Here is a 23975-nt window from a genome sequence, read left to right as displayed (position 1 = left end):
TCATGCTTGACAAATAGACATTGCCAAAAATATGCCTATCATCACCTATAAATCCTAACTTGCTTTCAGCCCATGAAGCTTAGCTAATCAGTTTAACCTCTAGGAGAGTCACACTTTAACCCAAAAACCATTTGCTCTTTGGCTATTTACCATACTTCTGCTTTTAGCAAGTTTGATTGCAATGATCTGATAGTAATTAATCTAGTCAGACTGTGTGAGATAGGGAAGTATCGGTATCTCCATTTTATCAGTGGATTTAGCCATGGCTCAGAGTTCTGTGCCATGCACAAGCAATGTTCCCATGGCCATCAGGAACAGAGACTGGGAGAGTTCTTCCTGTGAACTGCAGCCTTTCAAGTGCAGGATGTGCTCTCTTCTGTAGTTGTCTTCTTGTATTCAGAGGATTTGAATGCTTTGAATCCTCTACTTTTGGAGTAGCTTTGATAGCTTTTCTGATCATTTTTTTTTCTTTCACAGGTGACATAAAATTTGGCCGTGGAGATTCTGCCTCTCCTACTCCTGCTACCACGCTCTCCCAGCCACAGCAGAACCAGACGCAGACTCACCATACAACTCAGCAGCCCTTCCTCAACCCCACCCTGCCCCCAGGGTACAGCTACACTGGGTTACCTTATTATACTGGTGTGCCTGGTGTACCCAGTGCATTCCAGTATGGGCCAACCATGTTTGTAAGTGTGACAGCCTAATCCGTAACACTTCCTTCTTGCCTCTCTAGTTTTCTTCTCCAGCCCAAACCTTCTACATCTTGGAATTATAGGATGGTTTGGGTTGGAAGAGACCTTTAAAGATCACCTAGTCCAACCCCCTGTCATGAGCAGAGACATCTTTCACTAAATCAGGCTGCTCAGAGCCCCATCCAAACTGACCTTGAACACTTCCAATGACAGGGCATCCACAACTTCTCTAGGCGGCCAGTATCTCACCACCTTCATCGTAAAAAAAAAAAATTCATAGAATAGTTTGGGTTGGAAGGGATCTTCAAAGGTCATCTAGTCCAACCCCCCCTGTAATGAGCAGGGACATCTTCAACTAGATCAGGTTCCTCAGAGCCCCGTCCAGCCTGGCCTTGAGTGTTTCCAGGAATAGGGTATCTATCACCTCTCTGGGCAACCTGTTCCAGTGTTTCACCACTCGTAAAAAATTTCCTCCTCATGTCTAGCCTGACTCTCCCCTCCTTTAGTTTAAAACCATCACCCCTTGTCGTATCGTAACAGGCCCTGCTAAAAAAGTCTGCGCCCCTTTTAAGTGCTGAAAGGCCGCAATAAGGTCTCCCCAGAGCGTTCTCTTCTCCAGGCTGAACAACCCCAACTCTCTCAGCCTGGAGAGGAGTTCCAGCCCTCTGATCATTTTTGTGGCCCTCTTCTGGGCCCTCTCCAACAGGTCCATGTCTATCCTGTACTAAGGGCTCCAGGGGTGGACGCAGTACTCCAGCTGGGGTCTCACCAGAGCAGAGTAGAAGGGCAGAATCACCTACCTTGACCTGCTGGCCATGCTTCTTTTGATGCATCCCAAGATAAGATTTACCTTCTGTGCTGCAATCACACATTGCTGGCTAATGTCCAATCTTTGATCCACCGGTACCCCCAAGTCTTTCTCTGCAGGGCTGCTCTCAATCCCTTCATCCCCCAGCCTGTATTGATACCAGGGGTTGCCCCAACACGGGTGCAGGACCTTGCACTTGGCCTTGTTAAACCTCATGAGGTTCACATGGGCTCACTTCTTGAGCTCGTCCGGGTCCCTCTGGATGGCATCCTGTCCCTTAGGTGTGTCAACTGCACCACTCAGCTTGGTGGTATCCACAAACCTGCTGAGGGTGCACTCGATCCCATGGTCTATGTCATTGCTGAATATAATAAATAGTATTGGTCTGAGTACGGACCCCTGAGGGACACCACTTGTCACTGGTGTCCATCCAGACCTTGAGTCATTGACCACTACTCTCTGGGGGTGACCATCCAGCCAGTTCCACTTCCACACAACAGTCCACTCATCAAATCCATATCTCTCCATTTTAGAGATAAGGATGTTGTGCAGGATTGTGTCAAAGGCTTTGCACAAGTCCAGATAGACGACATCCATAGCCCTGCCTTTGCCCACTGATGTAATTACTCCATCATAGAAGGCCACTAGGTTGATCAAGCAGACCTTGCCCTTCGTGAAGACATGCTGGCTGCCTGGAATCAAGTCCCTGTCCTCCATGTGCCTTAGCATAACTTCTAGGAGGATCTGTTCCATGATCTTCCCAGGCACAGAGGTGAGGGCTGGCAGGTCGGTAGTTCTCAGGGTCCTCCTTTCTACCCTTTTTAAAAATGGGTGCGATGTTTCCCTTTTTCCAGTGACCAGGGACTTCATCTGACTGCCATGACATCTCAAATATCATGGAGAGTGGCTTGGCACCTACAGCAGCCAATTCTCTCAGGACTCTGGGATGCATCTTTTCAGGGCCCATAGATTTATATATGTTCAGGTTCCTCAAGTGATCACGAACCTGATCTTCTCTTACAGTGCGAGAGACTTTGCTTCCCCAGTCCCCATCTTGTAGTTCATCCACTCGAGAGGTGTGAGAAGAGAGTTTGCCAGTGAAGCCTAAGACAAAGAATTTGTTGAGAACCTCAGCCTTCTCCTTGTCCCTTGTTACCAGTTTACCAGTCTTCCTCATCGGGGGGCACGCTTCCTCTGACCTTCCTTTTCTGGTTGACATACCTGTAGAATCCCTTCTTGTTATTCTTTGTGTCCCTTGCTAAGTTCAGCTCCAGCTGCACCTTAGCCTTCCTGACCCCATCTCTGCACAACTGGGCAGCGTCCCTATGCTCTTTCCAGGATACCCGTCCCTGCTTCCACTGCCTGAGCATTTCCTTCTTGCCCTTTAGTTTGACCAGCAGGTCTTGACTCAGCCATGCCAGGCTCTTGCCTTCCTTACCTGATTTCTTTCACCTGGGGATCGTGACCTCTTGTATTCTATGGAAAGCATCCTTAAAATCTGCCAGCTCTGTTCTGCTCCCTTGTCCCTGAGGGCAGTTTCCCAGGGGTCCTGTCGACTAACTCCTTGAAGAGCTGGAAGTTGGCTTTCCTAAAATTCAGGGTCCTGACTTTACTCTTCGCCTGACCCACATCCCTCAGGACTGCAAACTCCATGAGCACGTGATCACTGTAGCCCAGGCTGCCTCCAATCTCGATGTCACCAATTAGGTCACTTGCATTGGTGACCATGAGGTCCAGTATTGCATCCCCTTGGTAGGGCTGTCTGTTACCTGGCTGAGGAAGTTATGCTCAATGCACTCCGGGAGTCTCCCAGGTTGCCTACAGCTCACCATGCCACTTTTCCAGCAGATGTCAGGGTGGTCGAAGTCCCCCAGCAGAAGAGCCTGCAAGCACGATGCCTCCTGTAGCTGGAGTAAGAAGGCTTCATCAGTAGTTTCCCCTGATTGGATGGCCTGTAGTAGACACCAACCACGAGGTTTCCTTTGTTGTCCTGGTCTCTGATTCTTACCCATAAGCTTTCAACCTGCTTGTGGCTATTCTTCAGAGACAGCTCTTCACACTCTATCCATCTCTTGATGTAGAGGGCATTTCTTCCTTATGTTCCATCTAAATCTACCCTCTTTCAGTTTAAAACCATTGCCCCTTGTCCTGTCACTACAGGCCCTACTAAAAAGTGTCTCTCTGTCCTTCTTATAAGCCCCCTTTAAGTACTGAAAGGCTGCAATAAGATCTCCCCAGAGCTTTCTCCATTCTGAATAACCCCTAATCTCTCAGCCTTTCTTCATAGCAGAGGTGTTCCTTCCCTATGATCATTTTTGTGGCCCTACTCTAACAGGTCCATGTCTTTTTTTTTTTGTGCTGGGGGCCCCAGAACTGAATATGGTGCTCCAGGTGGAGTCTTATGACAGCAGAGTCATCTTCCCCAGTCTGCAAGGGATCTCCAAAAACTTGCAAGCATGAGAAAATAGCTGTACTCTCTTCCCCAAGAAAATGTGAAATTTTAAATGCCAGAAGTCATGGACTCCTGCACAGGTTATTGTAAAGAACAGACAGCTACAGCTCATGGACTTTGTTCCTGAAAGCCCATAGCATCCTCTGGAGAGTCAAAGGGAAACCCAAAGCTGAGTCAGCAATCATTTCAAGAATGGAGGAGACTCCATTAAGTCAGAGAGCAAGGCTGTTAGTTTCATGAGGAAGACTGTAATTTAGGAAGAAGAGATGCTCCAGGTAGAAGGGTAGATGAGTATTTTAAGGCCCTGTACAACTGTGTTTTTTGAAACAGCCTCAGGCAGCAGTTGGTGTTTCTTTTGATTCTGGAGGGAGAGCACTATGGTTGCTCCTTCTTGGTTTTGTGGGCGAGAATTTGCTGTTTATAGTCAGTGTATGAAAGAAATACACAGCCTGTTCTGAGACAAGGTTGCACTGCAATCAGAGGGGTGGCTCTAGCAGAAAATTTGAGCCTTGCACAAAGCCACTGCAGCAAGTTACTGCTGGAAGTGTGAATGCCATGTCCCATGCCATCTTGGTTCTCCCAACTCCAGATTAAATTTCCCATGTGAGGTGGAGGTGCCTTCCCCACTAAATGGCAGAGGGAGCTTGTGTTTTGCGTGCTATTCCCCAGTTACAGCACCTTTTGTTCCTTTGTCCAGGTACCTCCAGCATCTGCTAAACAGCATGGAGTCAACCTGAACACTGCCTCGGCTCCTTTCCAGCAAGCGAGTGGCTATGGGCAGCACAGCTACGGAGCAGGTATGCTTACCACTGCGCTTTTCATGTGAGCATCTGCAGAGCTGCTTGCATACTATTAACACCTTGTCTTGTACCACACCGGCAGGCTATGATGACTTAACGCAGGGAACAGCAGCTGGAGATTACAGCAAAGGAGGCTACAGTGGGTCATCTCAAGTACAAAGCAAATCTGCTGGCACTGGACCTGGGAAAGGTAACACATGAGACTTGAGGTTGCTCTTGAGTAGGATTTAGTAGGGCAAACTCCCAGTGCTGCGCAGTCAACACAACAGCTAGTTCTAAATAGGGTCAAGATCCAAGTTGTTTCTCCATCTCCTGTATACAAAATGCATTTTTTAATGGCCCACGTGTTCCTTTGCATAAGGATTTGCATGGCTGATACACTGCTTTGTCCACAATTATACATGGGAGAAATTATGAGCTCTTGCCTCTGCCAAAGTTTTCTTTGTTGAAGTGTATAGTGGTCCTGCAGCAATGCCATGTTTTTGAAGCCTAAGCAGTTGTATGCTGCTGCTGAAATGGTCCTCTGCCAAATGAAGACTAGATTTTGAGTTTCTTGGTAGGCACCTGAGATACCCCTGTGTTAGAAGTAAGCAGGGTAGTTGGCACATCTCTGGGCTGTTGTTTCAGCTGCTGTCCTTGTTGCACCTTGTAATTCATCACATTGTTTCATGCCTGGAAATGTTTCCTTTGTGACTGTAAAGGCTGAAGAATTTATACAGCTTATATAAAAGCCTAATTCTGCACATGCTGATTAGACCTGAGAAACGTATACTGAATTGCTTAGCACTAACTATTATAGTTCATCCTTGAGCTTAAGCAAATACCAAGCATTTGCCATGCATTTGAAACTCCAACTGGACTGTCTTCAGCCAAGAGCTGGTCACGCTTTCCTTTGTGGAGGAGCAATCCAAAAAAAAGAGCAATGTCCTAGGAAGGGTATAACCTCAGAGCAGTGCACACCCTGAGTCCAGTCCTAATTCACTGGCCAAAAGAACTGCTGGTTTTATTTGGATCCAAGTGAAATTATTAGAGCCAGTCCTTATAAAACTGAATAATTAGCTGGTTTGAGAGTCACCTTGCTGGTGAGTGTTTCTGAGCCTGTTGTGGCACCAGCCAGTCCAGGTGAAAGCCAGGCTGAATCAGTGATATTAATTCTCTCAGGACAGAGTAACACTGCAGACCTGGATGTAAAAGGACAAGGGCTCAAATGTGTAGCAGATGCTGAGTGTCATTGCTCAGTTCATTACTGGAAAGCACTTGAATGCTGCAGTAGAACCAAATGCATCCCTAAGCTTAGGGCAAAGCCAGATGCTGCCTGGTGAAGTATATTTGAATCCAAGCAATAACTGCTGGGTCATGGATGTGAGTGATTTATCCCAGTGGGCTGGTTTCCTGCTTTGCAGCAGGAGTGAGGAACTGAGCCCTTTCTTCTGTTCCCATGTGAGGTGCTGTGGGTCTGACAGCACAGAGAACCCCACCAGGCTGGCCGGCAGCAGCAGGGCATGTGGTGCAGTGGCTGAGGACAAAGGTACATCCACCAAGGCTGCCAGAGGTGCTGGGAGCAAAGCACAAGGCTCATGCCAGGTAGTGGTTGACTTTCTCATTGTCAAGGGCTTTTTTTTTTTTCCAGGTATTTCTGTGACCTCAAGTAACACAGGTGTGCCTGATATCAGTGGCTCAGTCTATAACAAGACTCAGGTAAGCAATGCTGGACCCTCCTCATCCATGGCCTGAGGCCAGGCTGATGGCTCCCCCTGCAGAGTGCTGGCTGCTAGGGCCATTCCCAGGCCAGTCAGTCTCAGCAGGCTGTGGCATTTCTTATGCTGGCTTTGTTTGAGAAGAGCCTTGTCTACTGTCCCACCACTTCTGCCATGTCAGCTCCTGAACAGCAGCTGCTGGCATAGGCATCGCACTCTATGCTGCTGCACACTGACCCACTCATGCTGTGTCCTGGGTGCAAATGAAGTGTTGACAGCACAGTCAAAATAGCCCCCAAAGCAGGTGAGTCAAGAGGCCCAGTCAAGCTTTGGCCAGGGGGAGGAAAATCTTATTGCAAGTTCTTATTGTGTTTTTGTTGGGCCTCAGTGGGTAGGTTGAGTAATTCCAGCCTGAGCCCTCACAATGTGTGATGGACTGATTTCAGGTAGCTGCTGCCATCCCATGTCCCACTGAGTAAAAAGGTCAGGGAAAAAAGGAGCACAGTAGCTGTGGAAATAAAATAAAATGTTGGAGGCATTTGTGCAGAAGTATGGATGAGAACAGGAGCTGAAACTCACCTGTTGAAATGCTCTCAAGTGTGACTTGGCTTGCTCATGGGGTTGATAAAAGGTTCAGGTCATGTGTGTTTGGGCCACTCTTGTTCTTGTCTGGTCACCGTGGGGCTGCTAACACCAGTCTCTTATGCTGTCTGCCTCACCTCCTGTGCAGACATTTGACAAGCAGGGATTCCACGCTGGCACACCGCCTCCTTTCAGCCTGCCCTCTGCTCTTGGATCAACTGGGCCCCTGAACCCTGGTGCTGCCCCAGGTTATGCTCCAGCCCCATTTCTTCATATCCTGCCAGCGCATCAGCAGCCTCATTCTCAGATGCTGCATCACCATCTTCAGCAAGATGGGCAGGTGAGTTGTCCCCTTCCACATCTACAGAATGCCTGAGGGCAGATTGCTCACATCCACATCCCAGCAGGGTCTTGGGGATTTTTGCTTCCTTCTGTTTTTTTGTTTTGCTCATTGGGAAAGGGCCTTGACAATGATTGCAGAGTGACAGGCAAGTGCGAAGTCCTGCACCTGGGGAGAAACAACCCTATGCTCCAGTATATGCTGGGGGCCAAAGCAGCTTGGCAGAAAAGGCCCTGGGCATCCTGGTGGACACCAAGTTGACCATGAGCCAACAATGTGCCCCTGCTGCAAAGAAGGCAAACAGTCTTCTGGGCTGCATTAGGCAAAGTACTGCCAGTAGGTCAAGGGAGATGATCCTTCCCCTCTGCTCAGCACTGGTGAGGCCACACATGAAGTACTCTCTCTTGTACTGGGGAACCAGTATTGAAGAGTTCAGCCCCACGGAAGATGAAGGGAATAGATCATCTCTCATATGCAGAAAGGCTGAGAGAGCTGGGACTGTTCAGCCTGGAGAAGGCTCAGGAGGGAATCTTAACAATGTAAATACCTGAAGGGAGAGTGTAAAGGGGATGGAACCAGGCTCTTGTCAGTGGTGCCCAGTGTCAGGACCAGAGACAATGGGCACAGACTGAAACAGAGGAAGCTTAGAGTCCAGAAATAGGAAATGACTTCTCTCTCTGAATGCGTGACATCCTTGGCTGGTGCACCACCTCAGTTCACCTTGAGAGAGCTCCTTTACTGTCCCCAGTCCTGTTCCTTTCCTTTCTTGTGCTTGAGCCTGTCTTGGGTGGGGAGTGGTGGGATGGTGCATCCTGCACTCCTGCCTCTCTGTGGCCACTTGTCCTGGATTGCGAGACATGGAGAAGTTGCAAAGCAGAAATTGATCCACTCAGGGGGCAGCATCACTGCATTGGGAGGTATCAGGGCTGTCCCTGGGTGTGGCAGCTCTTCTGCTGATGTATGGACAGGTTTGTCTTCCTGGGAGTGCTGGTGCTATGGCAGCTGATGCTTGTGTCTCCTTTCTTTCCAATTTCTAGGGTGGATCTGGCCAACGCAACCAAACCAGCACCATGCAGCAAAAGTCTCAGGCTACCAAAACCACCTATGGCACTTCTCCATATTGGACAAACTAAATCCAAAACAAGGGAGGAGGGAGAGAATGAGAGGAAGAGAAAACAACAAAAGAAAAGAGAACAGGGAAAAAAAAAAAAAAAGCTGAAGCCCATTACTGGAATTATTAGAAGTAACTGCTCAGCCAAATGTTTATGCGGGGAAAACTGCAGCCAGTCAGCCATCCTCTGTGTGACTCACCTGCTTCCTCTTTGAGTTGCTGTTGTATGTAATATATTTATGTATGTATTTGTAAATGTAATAGAGCCTAAATGTGGTTTTCTGCATCTTGCAGCTGTTTTTTTTTTCTTTGTAGGAAAACAAATTATTCATTTCCCATCTGCAACAGGGCATCCTTTCTTGTTTTTTAAGCTTTATAACTCTGTCAAAGACAAACTGTGCCCTTTTTTTCAAGCAGGAGCCCATTTATTTAATGCAGTTATAAATTCAGACAAATAAGGAGGCCTGACTTCCCCCCCCTCCCCCCCAAAAAAAAAAAAAACCCACAAAAAAAACCCACAAAAAAAACCCAAGAAAATATCAAGATGTGTCCTGTTGGTTTGATTTCTGCCTCCTACCCCCAATATAGCTGTTACTTTAAAGAGGAGGAAAAAAAAAATCTTTTATGGCCCTTTCCCTTTCTTTTGTCTCCTCCCTCCTGCTGTGGAATATGAACTCCCATGGGCAGTTTGGTCACTGTGGCCTGAGCTGCAGCCTCACCGTTTTATTACTATTCAAAAACTGAAAAGTAAAACAGAAAGGCCTTTTTGTTTGGTTGTTTTGGGTTTTTTGTTTATTTGTTTCTCTAGCAAAAGACTTTGGGTGGATCAGTGTGTCCTGGAACCTCCTTTTCGTCATTAGAGGCGAAAACTGTGTATCAGTTTCTTAAATGAAAATATAAGCTGTGTCTTTTTCCTCTCTCTTTTTTTTTTTTTTTTTTTTTTCTCTGAGCCAACCTGCCCAGGAAAGACAGATTTGCTGGATGGCAACTTTACCTGTCCCTTCCCACTTAGTTTAAAACAAGACCCTAGAGGCAACTCTTGGTCCTTGTGCCTGCACCACTGTGGTGAATGTTTTAAAAGTTTACTTTTAGCCCTTCCTCCACCTAATAAAGAGCTAAACATGTTACTCGTGTTTGTCTGCATTTTCAAAGGCTCCAGGAGCAGTTTTGTTTTTACAACCTGTCCCTTTCGCCCTGCTCCTTCTGGGAGGGTAAGAGCACCAGATGGGTCATCAAGGAGAAAGGGAAGGAAAAAAAAAACAAACCCACACACAAGCACAAAAAAAAAAAAAAATAGTCCACCACCAAAAAAACCCCAAACAAACAAACACAATCACACCACAAACCCCACACAAAAAAACCCACACCTGCACAAGTGGCAGCTGGGCTTATACAGTGGAGGGTAGACTGGAGAATTCAGTACCACATACCACACCTGCTGGATGACAAAGGTACTGGTGGTTCTAGGCAGCCCAGTGCTGTAGGAGATGATAGGCAAGCAATAAAAGCAAGACTGATCCCAGTCAGAAGGCCTAGACAGCACCATCCCTCTCAGCCCTCTGGCAGCAGCAACTTTACCCCAAGTCCTGTATCCCTGCTGCAATTATATGACACCATGAACTATCTCCCCTTTGCTGACAGGAAAACTAAATATAGCAGCAAATCCCATGGCCTTTGTGCCAAGTAGTTCTCTAAACTGGTTCAAGCAGGGAACTATCAACCAACAGCTTTATTTTTCCAATTAACCAGTAGATATTTATGTATAGGCATTGATACTGGAGCAGCACTGAACTCTTGAATAGCTGTTATTTGAAGCTTTAAATAATCCATGCAAATAAACCAGCTCAATTAACAGGGACGTAACAGTATAGGGATACTTTCATTTCACATTTTTAGTGGTAGACGGATGTGCAAAAAAGACAATATAACTACTGAAAGGGAAGACGACGACAACAACAACAAAAAAAGCATCAGTTAATTCTTTCTGGTAAATTATGCTGAAGAAAAAAATGAAAATAGCTAGGATTTCAGCTAATAAAACTACTAAGAAATCTAGTGTACCCTGCTGGTTTCTGAATGGTTGACAACTGCATTTGGAGGGGTATGTAGTTGCAAATATAGATACCAATATTGGCTGAGACAGGAGAAAAAAGGTTAAGAGAAAAAAAACAAAACAAAATAAAACACAGACTACACAGATCAGGTAACTAGTTCTCCTCAATTTCTCAAATAGTTAAAAAAAAAAAAAAACAAACAAAAAAAAAAACAAACAAAAACAAAATAAAAAACCCAAAACAAAAAAAAAAAAAATCACCACCAAAAAAAAAAAAATCCTTCATATTTCAGTTTGTATCTCAAAAAAGGAAACCAGTCATGACACTGGGGACTGGTTAATGTAGGAGCTCTCAAAATAGAGTGCTTTTTTTAATCTTCTTTTTTTTTTTTTTAAAAAAAAAAAGAAGTAACAGAACAGTCATCATAAAGTGTTTTACAGCAACAAGCTTGAAAAAAGTTATTGCAGAGTATACAATGAAGACTGTGAAAAGTACAAGGGAAATCCTGAAAGATGCAGTAGCAATTCAAACCAAGTCATCAGCACAACTCTGCCCCTTCACACCCCAACAGCCCAACCCCAGAAGCTGGAGGTCGGTGTCCTTGTCCCAGTGTGGCCCTAAGACCAGCCCTGCAGCCAGGAGTGCTGGGGCCCATTTGCCAAAACTGTCACTGCTCTCACAGGGTTGCTGCAAAGCTGGAGGGTGCCCCACACTATCATTAGATTCAGGGGAGCCCCACTGTCAGCTCCAAAAAGCACCAGGGGCTGAGTCTTTCTTTGCTGGAAGGGTGAGCTGAAGGAGCTCATGTGGGATACTTTGGGGGTTGGGGAGTGTCCAGCTGCCTCCCCAGCTAACATGCACACAGGAGGGCAGACCATCACAGGGAGCACTGGGGGAAAAGGTATCACTACTTAGGCTGCCTTTACTCCACAGAGGAATGAACCACCAGCACACCCTGGGACAGAGAAGCAGGAACTGATCTTGCTGCAACAGTCCCAGCCAAGCAACATTTTGAAAACAAATCTGCCTTATTCACTTCAAAAAGAGCCCCACCAACCTTCCTCCCCTCCCCAATGGCTGCCTTCCCCTCTTCTACCCCCAGGCAGCACACTTTGAGCTTTCTCACTCATCCTGCTCCTTACCCCAGGACAGAGCCCCTGAGCTGATAATGGAACAAAGTTTACACCCACCAAAACACCCTTCGAGGGACCATGGCTGGTGATGTACTATTGAAAACCCTGACAAATACAAAGGGGAGTTATAAAGGAATGCCTGAGCCTGCAGCTCTTATTGGTTATCATCTGCCCCTGTACCTGTGGGAATGGAGGGTCTCACCCCAGCAGAGCCAGGACACCAGAACTGCTCCTGGAGGTACCAGGGCTCAGCATAAGAGGGCAAGGCTGGCAGCTGATCAAGGGATCATGCAAAAGGTAACTTGAGGCCATTGCACCACAGCCAAAGAAGAGCAGCACACTACAACAGGGTGAGGGTGCTGGGCGACTGAGGCAGAGGGCTCTCTACAAACACAGGCGTGCAGGATCTCCCCCTGCCCACAAGGGAGGTTCCTAAGCTCTGCCAAGAGCTCCCAAAAACCCAAAAGAGGCTGAGCTTGGTGCACCAGCTGAAGCACAGTGCCTGTCACTACCACTGGCCTACCACAGCCTGAAAGCACTATGTACCCCTAACCTGTGGGGCTGCATGCACTCACCTTATGTCTTAGCCAGGCAGGGGAGACCCCAGCACACATCCATCCTCTCTTCCCCATGCCCCAGCCACAGCAGCCCCTGCCAGTTCAGGAACAGCCTGGTCACCCCAGGCAGGCAAAGGCAGCTTTGACTTCTACTAACTCCATAGAGCTGCAGCAGGGCTGCATTTATCAACATGTGACCAACACAAGCAAAAGAAAGAAGGTTCAGGCCAACACTGGACTTGGGTTGCAGGAAGCAAGGCCTGCTAGCGAGCACTAGGGCAGGAGGTCTCTCCCACTGCCAAAAACAAGTTTGGGATGAACAATGGCCCACTGTGCAGCAAGATGCATATCTGTTTTCCTCCCTCAGGAGAGGGGCAGCTGGCAACAGATCTCAGCAGCATGGTGAAACTGAACTTCTTCAACCCCAACCTAGTCTGGAAAAAAAAAAAAAAAAAAATAGCAACCTAGGGCTCAGTTGTACAGACATGAAGTGTTGTTTATTTTAGGGTTCATATCACAAGCCTTTTTCAGAGACAAAGCTGATTGTGCCCTCTGAGGCTCCTGGGGCCAGAGCTATTTCCTAACTTGAGCAGGCTGAAAAAGAATACTGTACCTTTCAACAACATCCCACCACGCTCAACACACAGTAGCTTTATACTCTCTGTCCCCACACCTTATAAAGGAAAAGCCACCACCACAAGGCTAAACAAATGTACACACGCTATTATTGTAAATGGAGCAGCTAAACCTTGGCAATTTGTTTTTTGTGGACTTTTTTTTCCCAGTAAAGGCAGCACTTGAGCTCCTGAAAACCCATCTGTCAATGGGTTTGTTCCAGCTTTTAAATACATTAAACATTTCATTGCAAGTCTGTATTTAATTCAAGAATCTAAACACAAGCAAACCTGTTTCACTGTGAGCATTTCGTAGAGAAGTGAAAAAGAGAGTTTCTTTTTAAAAAAGGAATCATAATACAGTGATGAAAGGGTTAAGAATGCAAGAATTCAGACATTCTGTGGAGGGTCTCTAAGAGGTCCGTAAAAAAGGAGCAAAGAGATCCATACAACAGGAGACAGTAGGAGACAAAGTTTTTTTTTATCCCCCCCTCCCACACTTTTTTGTCGGACTGCTGCTAGGTTACCGCTGCTCCCTTCAAGCCTGAATCGGCAGGGCAGTACAGAAGCATAGAGGGAGCAGGTCATGACTCCTCATTGCCAGAATCATCGTCATCATAACAGTCGGCATCCTCCTCCTCCTCGTCTTCATCATCAATGTCGTCATCATACAAGTCGTCATAAAGCAAATCTGAACTGTTGTCATTGGAAGGCACTTTAGTTTTGATGCAGTACTCTGCCAGTGTAGTGGGGACCTTCACGCCATCTTTCTCTGCCTCGGCTTTGGTAGCCAAAACCTGTTTCCTGCAGGGAGGAGGACACAGCAACATGAGCAAGGCAGTGTGCTGGCAGCAGCATCGCTTGACTCCCCACCTCCCCACCAGCCCAAGCCTGGCCCTCCTGGCAGCTCAGAGTCAAAAGAGCTGATGTTTGGCTGAAGTACCATAAGCAGCACTAGAAAAAGATTTAGTTCGCACAGCCCTGAGCTTAGGAGCACTCCAAGGGTGTTTGCAGCACACATGCTCTCACCAATATATGAAATCAGTTATTCTCCAGGACTCCACTGCCAGAGCTCAGAGCAAATTTCATTATGTTTGTTACATAAGGGATGTCCAGGGATTTCCTAAGATGACTTACAGAGGTGGGTTCTGAGATGCCATCCACAGCCACCCTTCACCACTGATGACTACCCCAGAATGCTCAAAACTGCAATTCCCACAAGCATTTGGCAGCTCTGAGATCCCACTGGAGGGTAAGAGAAGTCTGAGCATGTGGCTTCACCCTGAAATGCAGCCAGCACTGCCTGGGGATGGCAGGAAACAAGTGTTTCCCATCATCCCAGGATAGGCTCTGGCTAGTCTCTCCCAGCAGCACTCTGGTTGTGAACTGTTGCTGGCCTGTGTTGCCTCCCAGCAGGGAGAGGAGCAGTCTGTCCCTTCATTCTCACCTACCTGCTCATCAATCTGTCATACTCTGTTTAGGAAGTACATTCAGCTCTGCTGAAGCCAATGAAGCTGATAAGATGATAACCTCCCAGCAAGGCTCTTTGCACAGCTCAGGCCAGCGACTGACTGCCCTGCATAGCTCCAACCAGGGGTATATCCTGAATGCCCAGCTAGCAGAGTCAATGCAGATGTGGTCTTGCCCCAAGCAAGCATGACAGCAGTCTCACTGCAGTATGGGCTACCAATCTACCACTCCACAGCAACCCTGGCTCATGCTTACATCATCTCCCTACCATAAACTCAACAAAGGACAGTCAAGACTTAACAGTGCTTCCAGTGCTAATCAAACCCAGCTTTGCAAACGTTTGCCAAATCCTGCTGATATTCCTTCAAACTGGAGGGACAAGATTATGATTCATAAGTGCATTAAGTGCAGAATTATTAGGATGTAGTCAGTTTGAATCACATCCCAAGCAATACAAGCAGTGTTCAAAGACAAGCAGGGACTTTGACTGGTATTTACTGGCAGCCAATAGGTTTTGCAGTGTGGCAGATGCACTCAACCCCCCCCCTCCCCCCCAGCCAAACCAGCAGCAGTTTGGTCCAGGCTCCAGAGGATGTAAGGGCCTGAGCCATAGCCAGGCCAAGAACTCCTTCCAGGAGACCCACAAGGAAGCAGAACAGCACTGAACGCCAGTAACTTGTGGGCACAGGGAGTCTCGCACATACTTTTCCTACTGTATGCAATTTGACTACGAGTCAACCACTTTGTTCTATAAATACAACAGCCTGGATGAGCCCATTTTGAGCTCTCCCTGCTAAATAAGTGAGCTGTATGGCAATGGGTTTACTACTCACAGGTCAGTGGATGAGCCCAATTTGAGTATAATATTAATCATTTAGCTTAAGTACATGCACACTAAATATAATTAATTATTTAAATACATAAGGTTGTATAGTTTTTAACATACTCTTTGCTTTATGTTACTTAGTAAGCTGGATTTGCTAAATTTTTAAGCTGTAAAGTTCTGCTCATATTTACCAAAAGCAACTACAAGCTACACTGAACACTTGTAAGATAAGGCCTATTTTGCACTTTGCTGAGAAGAAAGGATGTTTTTAGACAAAACAGCACCTGCAAGGTTATGGACAATAAACAATGTCTACAGCTGAACAAAACAAAGGCCCACGTGGAATCAGAGAAGAAGATCCAATGAGAATCAAGAAGACCCCAAGTGAAACATTGCTACTTGACTGAATCATGGTGTGAATGGCCTATAAAGATATAAAAGTTTGTAGTTTTCTGTGCTCAGTTGGACCTCTGCACAGGTACTCAGCCTGAGCCAGCCCTCCTGCTATTCTACTCCATTAATTTTTTTTTTTTTCCTCAGAATTTTGTCTCCTGAAAGTCTGCTCTGCATACAGTTATCAGGCCTCGCCTGAAAGTTTGCCTCTGGAGCTTTAAATACAGACTCCAGAGCAAACAGTTATCAGGGAGAGAAGGATCCTGAAAGTTTGCACTGCGATGGATACAGGCCTCGCCTGAAAGTGTACCTCCGGAGCTCCAGGACATGGACTCTTGAGGGAACGGTTATCAGGGAGGGAAGACACCTGAAAGTTCGCTTTGTAAATGGGTACAGGCTCCTGGAGAGAAGGTAAGTAGCATTTGGCTTGGCATATTTCCCCCATGCACTAAATAATAGAGTGAACCTGCCACTGAACTCTTTTAAGTCACACTTTTCTTTAAGAAATCTAAACATTGTGCTGCAGTAAGCAGAACCCTAAAATTATTCCCCCGTGACAATTAGTCTGAAAGAAAGACATAATTCAAAGACATATCAGCCCAGTCCTGCTCTAGAAGTCTGCACCACTTTTGTGTGATGAAAATCCATGCTTTTGGTCCTTCTAGGATTTGGAATAAGACTGTAAAATTAATTTCCAAAGAAACAACACAGCAAGAAGCTGAGTTCAGCAAATTCTGCAAGGAGCCTCTCATAAGATTCAAACCAGAAGGCCAGTAGCACAGCATCCCACATAGCAAAGCTTACCTTATGATTTCAGCATACTCCTTGTCTTTTCCTTTACTGTCCCTCCATTTCCTGAACATGACTGATGCATCCACATTGGCAGGAGAGAATGTGTTGGGTTCATTAAGCAAAGAGATTACACTCAGTAAGATAGTCCTGAAAAAAAGGTAACCACAACAGCAGAGTCAGAGCTAACACATTCATGGATTCTGAATGTTAACAACTTCTTTAGGTGATGCATCAGAAACTTGTTTAAAGTCAAAATTTAAGTTAAGGATAGCTAAGGATAATAGTTTGAAGTGAGCGCAGATATTTATGAACTTCAGACCCTGGCCAACAGCATGGGGAAGATTCACAGAATCACGGAATGTTAGGGATTGGAAGGGACCTCAAAAGATCATCTAGTTCAATCCCTCCGCTGGAGCAGGAACACCCAGATGAGGTTACACAGGAAGGTGTCCAGGCAGGTTGGAATGTCTGCAGAGAAGGAGACTCCACAACCCCCCTGGGCAGCCTGGGCCAGGCTCTGTCACCCTCACCACGAAGAAGTTTCTTCTCAAATTTAAGTGGAACCTCTTGTGTTCCAGCTTGATCCCATTACTCCTTGTCCTACCATTGGTTGTCACCGAGAAGAGCCTGGCTCCATCCTCCTGACACTCACCCTTTATACATTTGTAAACATTAATGAGGTCACCCCTCAGTCTCCTCTTCCCCAAGCTAAAGAGACTCAGCTCCCTCAGCCTTTCCTCATAAGGGAGATGCTCCACTCCCTTAATCAACTTCATTGCCCTTCGATGACAATACAAACCTCAAAGACCTAATCTGATAACAGACTATCACATCTGTACATATGCTTGTGGTGGGGCAGTAGGCAAAGCTTGCATTAGACCAAAATTCAGCTATGGTACAGGGTTGGAAGCCTGCTTGGTGAGCCTGTTCCTCATGACATTCAGCCTCCAAGCAGAAAGCCAAGGTCTTTGCCTACCCCATGTAGGGAGGACCACTATGACCCAAAGCCATCAGATGAGACTGCATTGCCTTCCCTGCCTCACAGCATGTTAAGAGGTTAGAGCTTTAGCCAGGTCTCTCCTCAGCCCATGTGCCACTAAGGCTGCTGTAGCAGCACTCAAGCACAGCAAGGGGAAAACAGAGCAGCTGGTTTTCAATGCCCAGGAGAGCAGCCAAGGGCCCAGCAGGATTCAGCTGCTGGTACTCAGCAAAGCCAGCATGAGGCAGTTGTATAACTCCTGGCAGAGAACCTTCCTGGATTTCTAGCAGCAGCACAGAAGTGCTGGCTGCCCCACTCTGCTGGCATTTACTAGGGGCAAACACCACCTTCCTCACCCAGGCCCTTCTCCTGCATTTCCTACAACTCTTTGCACTTCAGAGATTCAGCCCTTCACTGTCCACACAGTGCCACAACCAGCACAAAACTCAGCAGCAAGTCTCATCAGGCAGCTCTACATGCCCAGCCACCTGGCTGTAGCTACCACTGCAATAGCTTCATATGTCTGAGGTGGTCCTGCTAGCAACAGCTTTTGATTTAGATAGAAGGGAAAAACAAGAGACAAGGAATAAGTCTTAAACTACAGCAGTACAGAGCAACTTCTTTTCAGAACTTGATTAGACTACAGCCTCAGCTGTATTTGCATTGATTTAGGGGCACATTCAGAGCAGCTACCAGATCATATATATGAGATACAGTTCCACAAAATGCTTGGTCATTTGGATGCAGAGCTTCTTGAAAAGTTTTGAAACTAAACACTTGTGTCTAGCAAGACTGTCCAGCACAGCTATCAGGAGAATCTTCTACAATTTACTTTTGTTATGGAATAGACTGTTTTTGCTTATTGAATAATTTGGTATACCGCTTCTTACTGAACTTCTTTAGGAACCGCTTATATAGAATTTGCTTAGCATAAGTAAGTCTGCTTAGACTGCAAGCTGTGAACTTTTGACCTTTCTGCCTCATTAAGCAAAAAAAGCCTCAGAAAGGGAGCTGCATCCCTGGAGATAAGTAAAGGAAGGGATCAGAGCATCTAAAACAGGGGTTTCAAACTGATTTTCATTGGAGGCCACATCAGCCTCGTAGTTGCCTTCAAAGGACCAAATGTAATTTTAGGACTGTATAAATGTAGGAGTAGTTTGGTTATTGCCAAGAACTTATTTTTCTTCCCAGCTGCAGGTGCAAAATAACAAGTGAAGGATAGGACTCTGACTGACATCCAGTCTGGTTGGACAAACAACTACTCACAGAGATAAGAAATGGCCTGCCTGATGAAAATGAAGGGATCCAATAAAGAATGGGGAGACCCCAGACTCCAATTTTACAATTGGCCTGAATTGATGCACAAGGGGCAGGAAGCTTACATTATAAGACTACCTTTATTCAAGGTCCCTCTTCAGGAGGCACCCAGCTCAAGCTGCTCTATGCTGTACCTTGCAAATAAATTATCTATTTAGGAAGAATTTCTGGAATCCACGTCTGAGTCTCTGTGTCGGGAAACCTAGGGAAAAGAAGCTTCCTTAACACTTTCCAAATGATATAATTCAGTAGGAAAAAGAACAGCAGCTCTGGAAAAAACTGTCTGGTCAGACTGGAATGATGGGCAGGAAAAAAAACAAGAATTCATTTAAAAGCCTCTGATTCTCAGCAAACATGCTGTAAAGCCAGCATGTCAGCTCCAGATCATTGCAGCAGCTTTACTGTAGAACAAGCAAAGTCTAGGGAAGGCAGAAGACAGGAATTCATGTCTGGATTTAGCATCTGCTCTAGCACACTTCCATCAACAAAATGAGGAGAAGCTGGTTTCCACTGTGGTGCCCCCAGACCCTAAAATCAGTGCAAAGATATGTAAATACACCAAGGCAACTGTCTATTAGAGGTTACGTGCTCTGCATTCTTCATTCCCAAACAGCACATTAGATCAGCTCCATCACTGCTGATATCTTAAGAGCTGGACAGTCTCCTCTGACTTGGACCTTGCTGCTGTGGGTGAGCAAGGTGAAAAAGGTACAGTAACAGGAAGGGATCCCAGCACATGGGATCTGACAGGACCAAAACCACAAAAAATTTCAACCATGCATGACTGAAAACATCCTCGGTATCAAATACAAACTGCACTGACATAGACTGACCCTCTCCAGTATTGACATGTATCTGTTTCTCCTTCAGGCAAGGTTGTTCCAGCATGTTGTTTCATGCAAGTTGTTTGCATGAAGAGTAGGGATTTCAAGACCACCTTCTGCTTTCTTACATCCCCATACCCCATTCTGGGGAACAGTGTGCTTGTCAGCTGCCATGCCACTTCATTTTAAGTGTTTACAGTGCTGTTGTCTTTAGAGAGAGTCCCTCTATATTCCTTTATCAGCAGAGGAGAAAAGCTAGCAGAGGCTCAAGGAATCAGACCTAAGTGCCTTTTTCTCTCCATGTATCAACAGAAGGCTCAGACATGGATGAATTTAATCTAAACAAAACTGAACTTTACATATAGTGGCTGGGGCTCCCAACCAACACATCCTGTTATATACCTTGTTTAAAAGGATATTTTTATTTTTTTTTTGTTCCAGCTGCTTTCTACACTGTAGCTTCTCAGAGCCACCTTTAGAAGTACACATAGATTTGTCCTAGCACATTTTTACACTCCAGTATAAAGTAAGAAGTTTTGGCTTAGGCTGTACTGACAATAATTTTAGATCTGGATAGTTTCTGCAACCAGCTCAATGCACTAAAGAAGTCAAAAAAGCCAACAAAAATGGGCATCCTCAGGAAACAAAGCAATAGTAAGACAGAGCATCACCTGTCTTCACAAGATACAGATGTACCGACATCTTGAATGCTGTGCTCAGTTCTGGCCTATGCACCTCAAAGGACAGAGAGAGGCCAGGGGAGATATGGAGAAGGGCAACTAAATTGATCAAAGACCCTCAGTCCTTAAGCCCTGCCACCACTTCCTCAGCTTTATGGGACACAAGAAAAAAAGCAATATTTTCTGCCACACAGATCACAGCTGCATTCCTTCACATTTTGTTGGATGTTTGCCATATTTACTTATGCCTGCCTCATCTAGCTCTGAGTGATGGGAAAGTCCATATTGACTGTGTTTAAAACAATTAATGGGATGTTTGACACCATTAGAGGTAGGAAACACAAGTGCTCCCAAAGTTGAAGAATGACATTCCCCCCTCCAGACACTTCAACTGCAGTCATCTGTAGTAAACAGTCAATACTCAGCAGGATTTACAAAGTTCAGCAGCTGAAGAGAAGTCTTCGGTTACACATGCAGGTAATTACAACAAGCATGCTCCCCCTCTCTCACCTTCGGCCCTGCTGCCTCCTGTCTGGCACTCTGGAGCCTTGCAAAGCCAGATAGGACCCCAGTAGGACATATTTCTATTGGCACTTAACCCAACAGCATGCTAGCAGTTAAAGACAACTTTTATCTCCACTTGCTGATACAGCTGAGGAATGTTTTCTCCCCAAATGTCACCCTTAAGCCCAACATGTTCCAAGAGAGGAAGCACCAAAAACTGTACCACAGTAAGGAAGAGCAAAAATCAAAGAACCAGCACCATAAGAAGCTTCATATTGATCTTTAGGGTTATATATAAAGAAATACTCAAAATGTGTGTGCGATATAAGTAATTAATAAGTAATAAGTAATTAATGCCCAAAGTTGTTTCCTAACTATGAATTGAGGCTTGTCCCCTAGTCCTAACCATATCAGATGTATGAAAAAACAGTTTAACAGCCATATGAGCACAGAGACCAGTGAACGTAACTTAATAATATATAGCTTAAAATAGTTTTTAAGCTTTTTTTCATTTTTAAAAAATCTGAACTATTATAACACTTTGAGAGGTTGCTTCATACTCACTTGTACTTGGTACAGATGGTTTAGATAACGTTTACTTCAAGCTCTGAAGGTCAGATTCCCAACCCTTCATGACTTCACGCAGCTAAGACACACCATTTCTCTTGAGCCTTTTAACCTTGAAGTACCATGCTCCAGGAGAAACATCAGTTGCTATAATTTGCTGACTGCTACAAGTCCTAGTCTTCTGACATGTTAGCTCTGGTTCAGCACTTTGGAGAGTGTGTGTGTTACAATCACATTCCAGGGGTCAAGATTCCAATAAATCCCTCTTGCTAGACCTTTCCTTTGACAAAGGCTCTTTTCAAATGAATTTCATAAAGCTAAGTTAGATGAAAGCTGAGTCAAACTATCAGACAATCCTTTTCAAATCACTGCACTCTCTCAGGAGTGCCAGGATCCCTAACTGGATTTACCAATAAATAACATATTTCAAGTTGGGGAACCAACCTCTAATAAATCACTCTGAAAGCAATCATAAATCTCATATGATATGCTAAAAATCTAGAGGCAATTATTTTAACCTTATTTGGATAACAAATCAGATTAAAGAGTTAGAACAGGAAGTGCCTTACTTCAAGGTTTTTCTACTACATCACTTACTACTCCAGCTGCACAGGCCAGTGAGCTGCTACTTGAGTTTTATCAGTTCTTTATTAGGAGTGCCTTGTAATGAGAATAAAATTCAGCTAGTGTTTAAAAAAAATTGAAAGGTTAGCCTTGAATGCCTCTGGTACTTAGTGATCCTTCGTTTTTTTGGCAGGAAGAAAACTACCTGGCTAACTACTCAAGATACCACACTGCAGGACAGGAGACAAATACTGGAAGGCAAATAGTAGGTAGGATTATGCACAAAGTTACTCCTACTGGGCCTGAATACCAAAAAATGTTCTTTTCCACTAGTGGTATCTTGGAGGAGTTTGAAAAACCTAAGTGTAGGATAACATGGACTAGGAAAGGCTAGAACATTTGAGATAATTTCTTTAAGAGCATGAAACTCTGTGAACGGGGCAGAAGTCTCCACATTGTTAGCTCAGCATCAGGACACACAGCACTTCATGCAGCTTGATAAGTCTGGTTCCCACCCAATTCAAGACCTAAAGACCCCAAAGTCTTAAATTCCCCTCCAAACCTTTCCCAATACAGGCCTTAGTCTCAGAGACAGACGACAGGCCTTTGAGGTCACCATTGTGCATCAGGGATTCATACTGTTACCTGACGTTTTGGGTAGGGTTCCACCTCTCAGATGGCAGCTCTCCACTTTGTGGGTCATCTACAGGTGGGTGAAGAATTGAAATACATACATCTCCATTCTGCAAGACAGAAATTAAAGTTGAGAATAGCCTGGCTTGAGGCAGAGGTCAGAGGTCTGATGACTCAACTCCAACACTCTATGTTCTGAGCAGTTTAACCCTGTTGATATGGACACCTCAAGTACCAGTAAAAATACGTGGAAGAACTGGAAACATACCTCAATTCTACCTGGGTCTACTGTATTTATATATTCAAAAGTCTCCCTTGCTAAACAGGATTAGTCTGCAAACCGGTACAAAACAAGCTCAAGTCAAGAGGTTTAAAGAACATGGCAAAGCAAGCAAAAATAGAAATAAAACAATATAAAACTCAGTCTCCAAATAACAAGTACTGTCACAGTGACAGAAGTGAGCTTTAGTCACAAGAGATCCAAAGTAGGGTTAAAAAAAATTGTTCCCAGTGGTAGCTGAGTTAGCTACAGGAATTTTTGAATTGAAGGGTTTAGCACTCTCTACTAGCTCAGGTATCAAAATAATGCTTCTCCCAGGACACAAGGAGGTTGAACAGATGGGGGCAGGCTTACACTGCTCCCCTGGGACACAGCTGTTTGAAATATCAGGTAAAAAAAAAGCAGCAGATGCTTTCTGAAGGTTTCACTGAAAATCTCTTCCAGCATGCAAGAGGAAGACTATTTTGGCAGCACATGGAAACCATACAGCCACATAATACTCAATCTGTGTTTTACTCACTAGTGTTATAGCCTGAATATAGATTTAAAGCTCCATAATGCCTACCATTTATAAACACTTCAAGAAGCCTGTAAAACCAATTCTCCATCAGCAACAGCACTCTGACATGATTACTATGTAGGAGTGCTGTAGCAGTATTCACCACAGCTGATATTCTCCACTCAAGTTAACTCCAGGGGCTCATGGGGTCCCAATGCCTGACTGCAGGATGAGATGAAGGGCCAGCAGATGTTGGCCTCTCCAGGCTCTGCTGGCTTGCTGCCTCTTGCAGTTGGCTGCTGTGACTTGTGAGTTCCCAGAAGTAGCCCCACACCTTCAGGTGGCACAATCACCCCAATCCAAGGTACAGGTTAATGATAGAAACAATAGAGAAACTGTCAGATCAGTTCTGTTCAAGACCACAGGCTGCCAGTTCCCCATGCACCTGGGCTCAGCTACATACTGAGGACCCTCCAACACTGCTCAACACGCAGTAGCACTGCTCACAGCAATAGCATCCATCCCTTTGAGCCCAGGCCAGTTATCACAGCTATAGATAGCAACAGCTCACCTAAAGGGCCTCCCAAACATTTCAACTCTCCTTAATTAACAATGACATTTCTTTTATAGCCAAACAAGATCCTACTTTGACATCAGGGGCTTGTGATTGGTATCCAGATTTCAGCAGCTCATTAACTCTGCAAGGTATGCTAATTTAGCAAGCCCTCATAATTTTGAAATAGTTTTTTGTTTGTTGGCTTTTTTTTTTTTTCAAGAACACAACAAAAAAACAGCAATGTAGCA

The 23975-nt window shown here is 45.3% G+C and overlaps 2 protein-coding genes across 3 annotated transcripts in view; one reads left to right on the top strand and one right to left on the bottom strand.

Annotated features, from left to right (window-relative positions):
- Positions 1-9813, top strand: part of LOC308051366 (ubiquitin-associated protein 2-like) — a 131974-nt gene extending 122161 nt beyond the window's left edge. For both annotated transcript variants that reach the window (XM_080361750.1, XM_080361749.1), the window contains exons 24-29: positions 478-689; positions 4653-4752; positions 4838-4945; positions 6386-6453; positions 7183-7374; positions 8412-9813. In XM_080361750.1, coding sequence (XP_080217876.1) covers positions 478-689; positions 4653-4752; positions 4838-4945; positions 6386-6453; positions 7183-7374; positions 8412-8507 — 776 coding nt within the window. In that variant the 3' untranslated portion in view covers positions 8508-9813. The remainder of the gene's footprint in view (positions 1-477; positions 690-4652; positions 4753-4837; positions 4946-6385; positions 6454-7182; positions 7375-8411) is intronic.
- Positions 9814-13086: 3273 nt separating this feature from the next.
- The window catches only part of LOC308051441 (ubiquitin-conjugating enzyme E2 R2), an 87217-nt gene continuing 76328 nt past the window's right edge, over positions 13087-23975 (bottom strand). The window contains exons 3-5 of the mRNA XM_080361873.1: positions 22405-22502; positions 16337-16471; positions 13087-13647 (exon numbers count right to left, since the gene is read on the bottom strand). Of these exons, the coding sequence (XP_080217999.1) occupies positions 13428-13647; positions 16337-16471; positions 22405-22502 (453 nt within the window). The 3' untranslated portion in view covers positions 13087-13427. The remainder of the gene's footprint in view (positions 13648-16336; positions 16472-22404; positions 22503-23975) is intronic.

Source organism: Nesoenas mayeri, assembly GCF_963082525.1.
Source record: "Nesoenas mayeri genome assembly, chromosome: W".
Classification (NCBI taxonomy): domain Eukaryota; kingdom Metazoa; phylum Chordata; class Aves; order Columbiformes; family Columbidae; genus Nesoenas; species Nesoenas mayeri.
The sequence above is the reverse complement of the archived record's forward strand: the minus strand, read 5'-3'. Positions and strand labels throughout refer to the sequence as shown.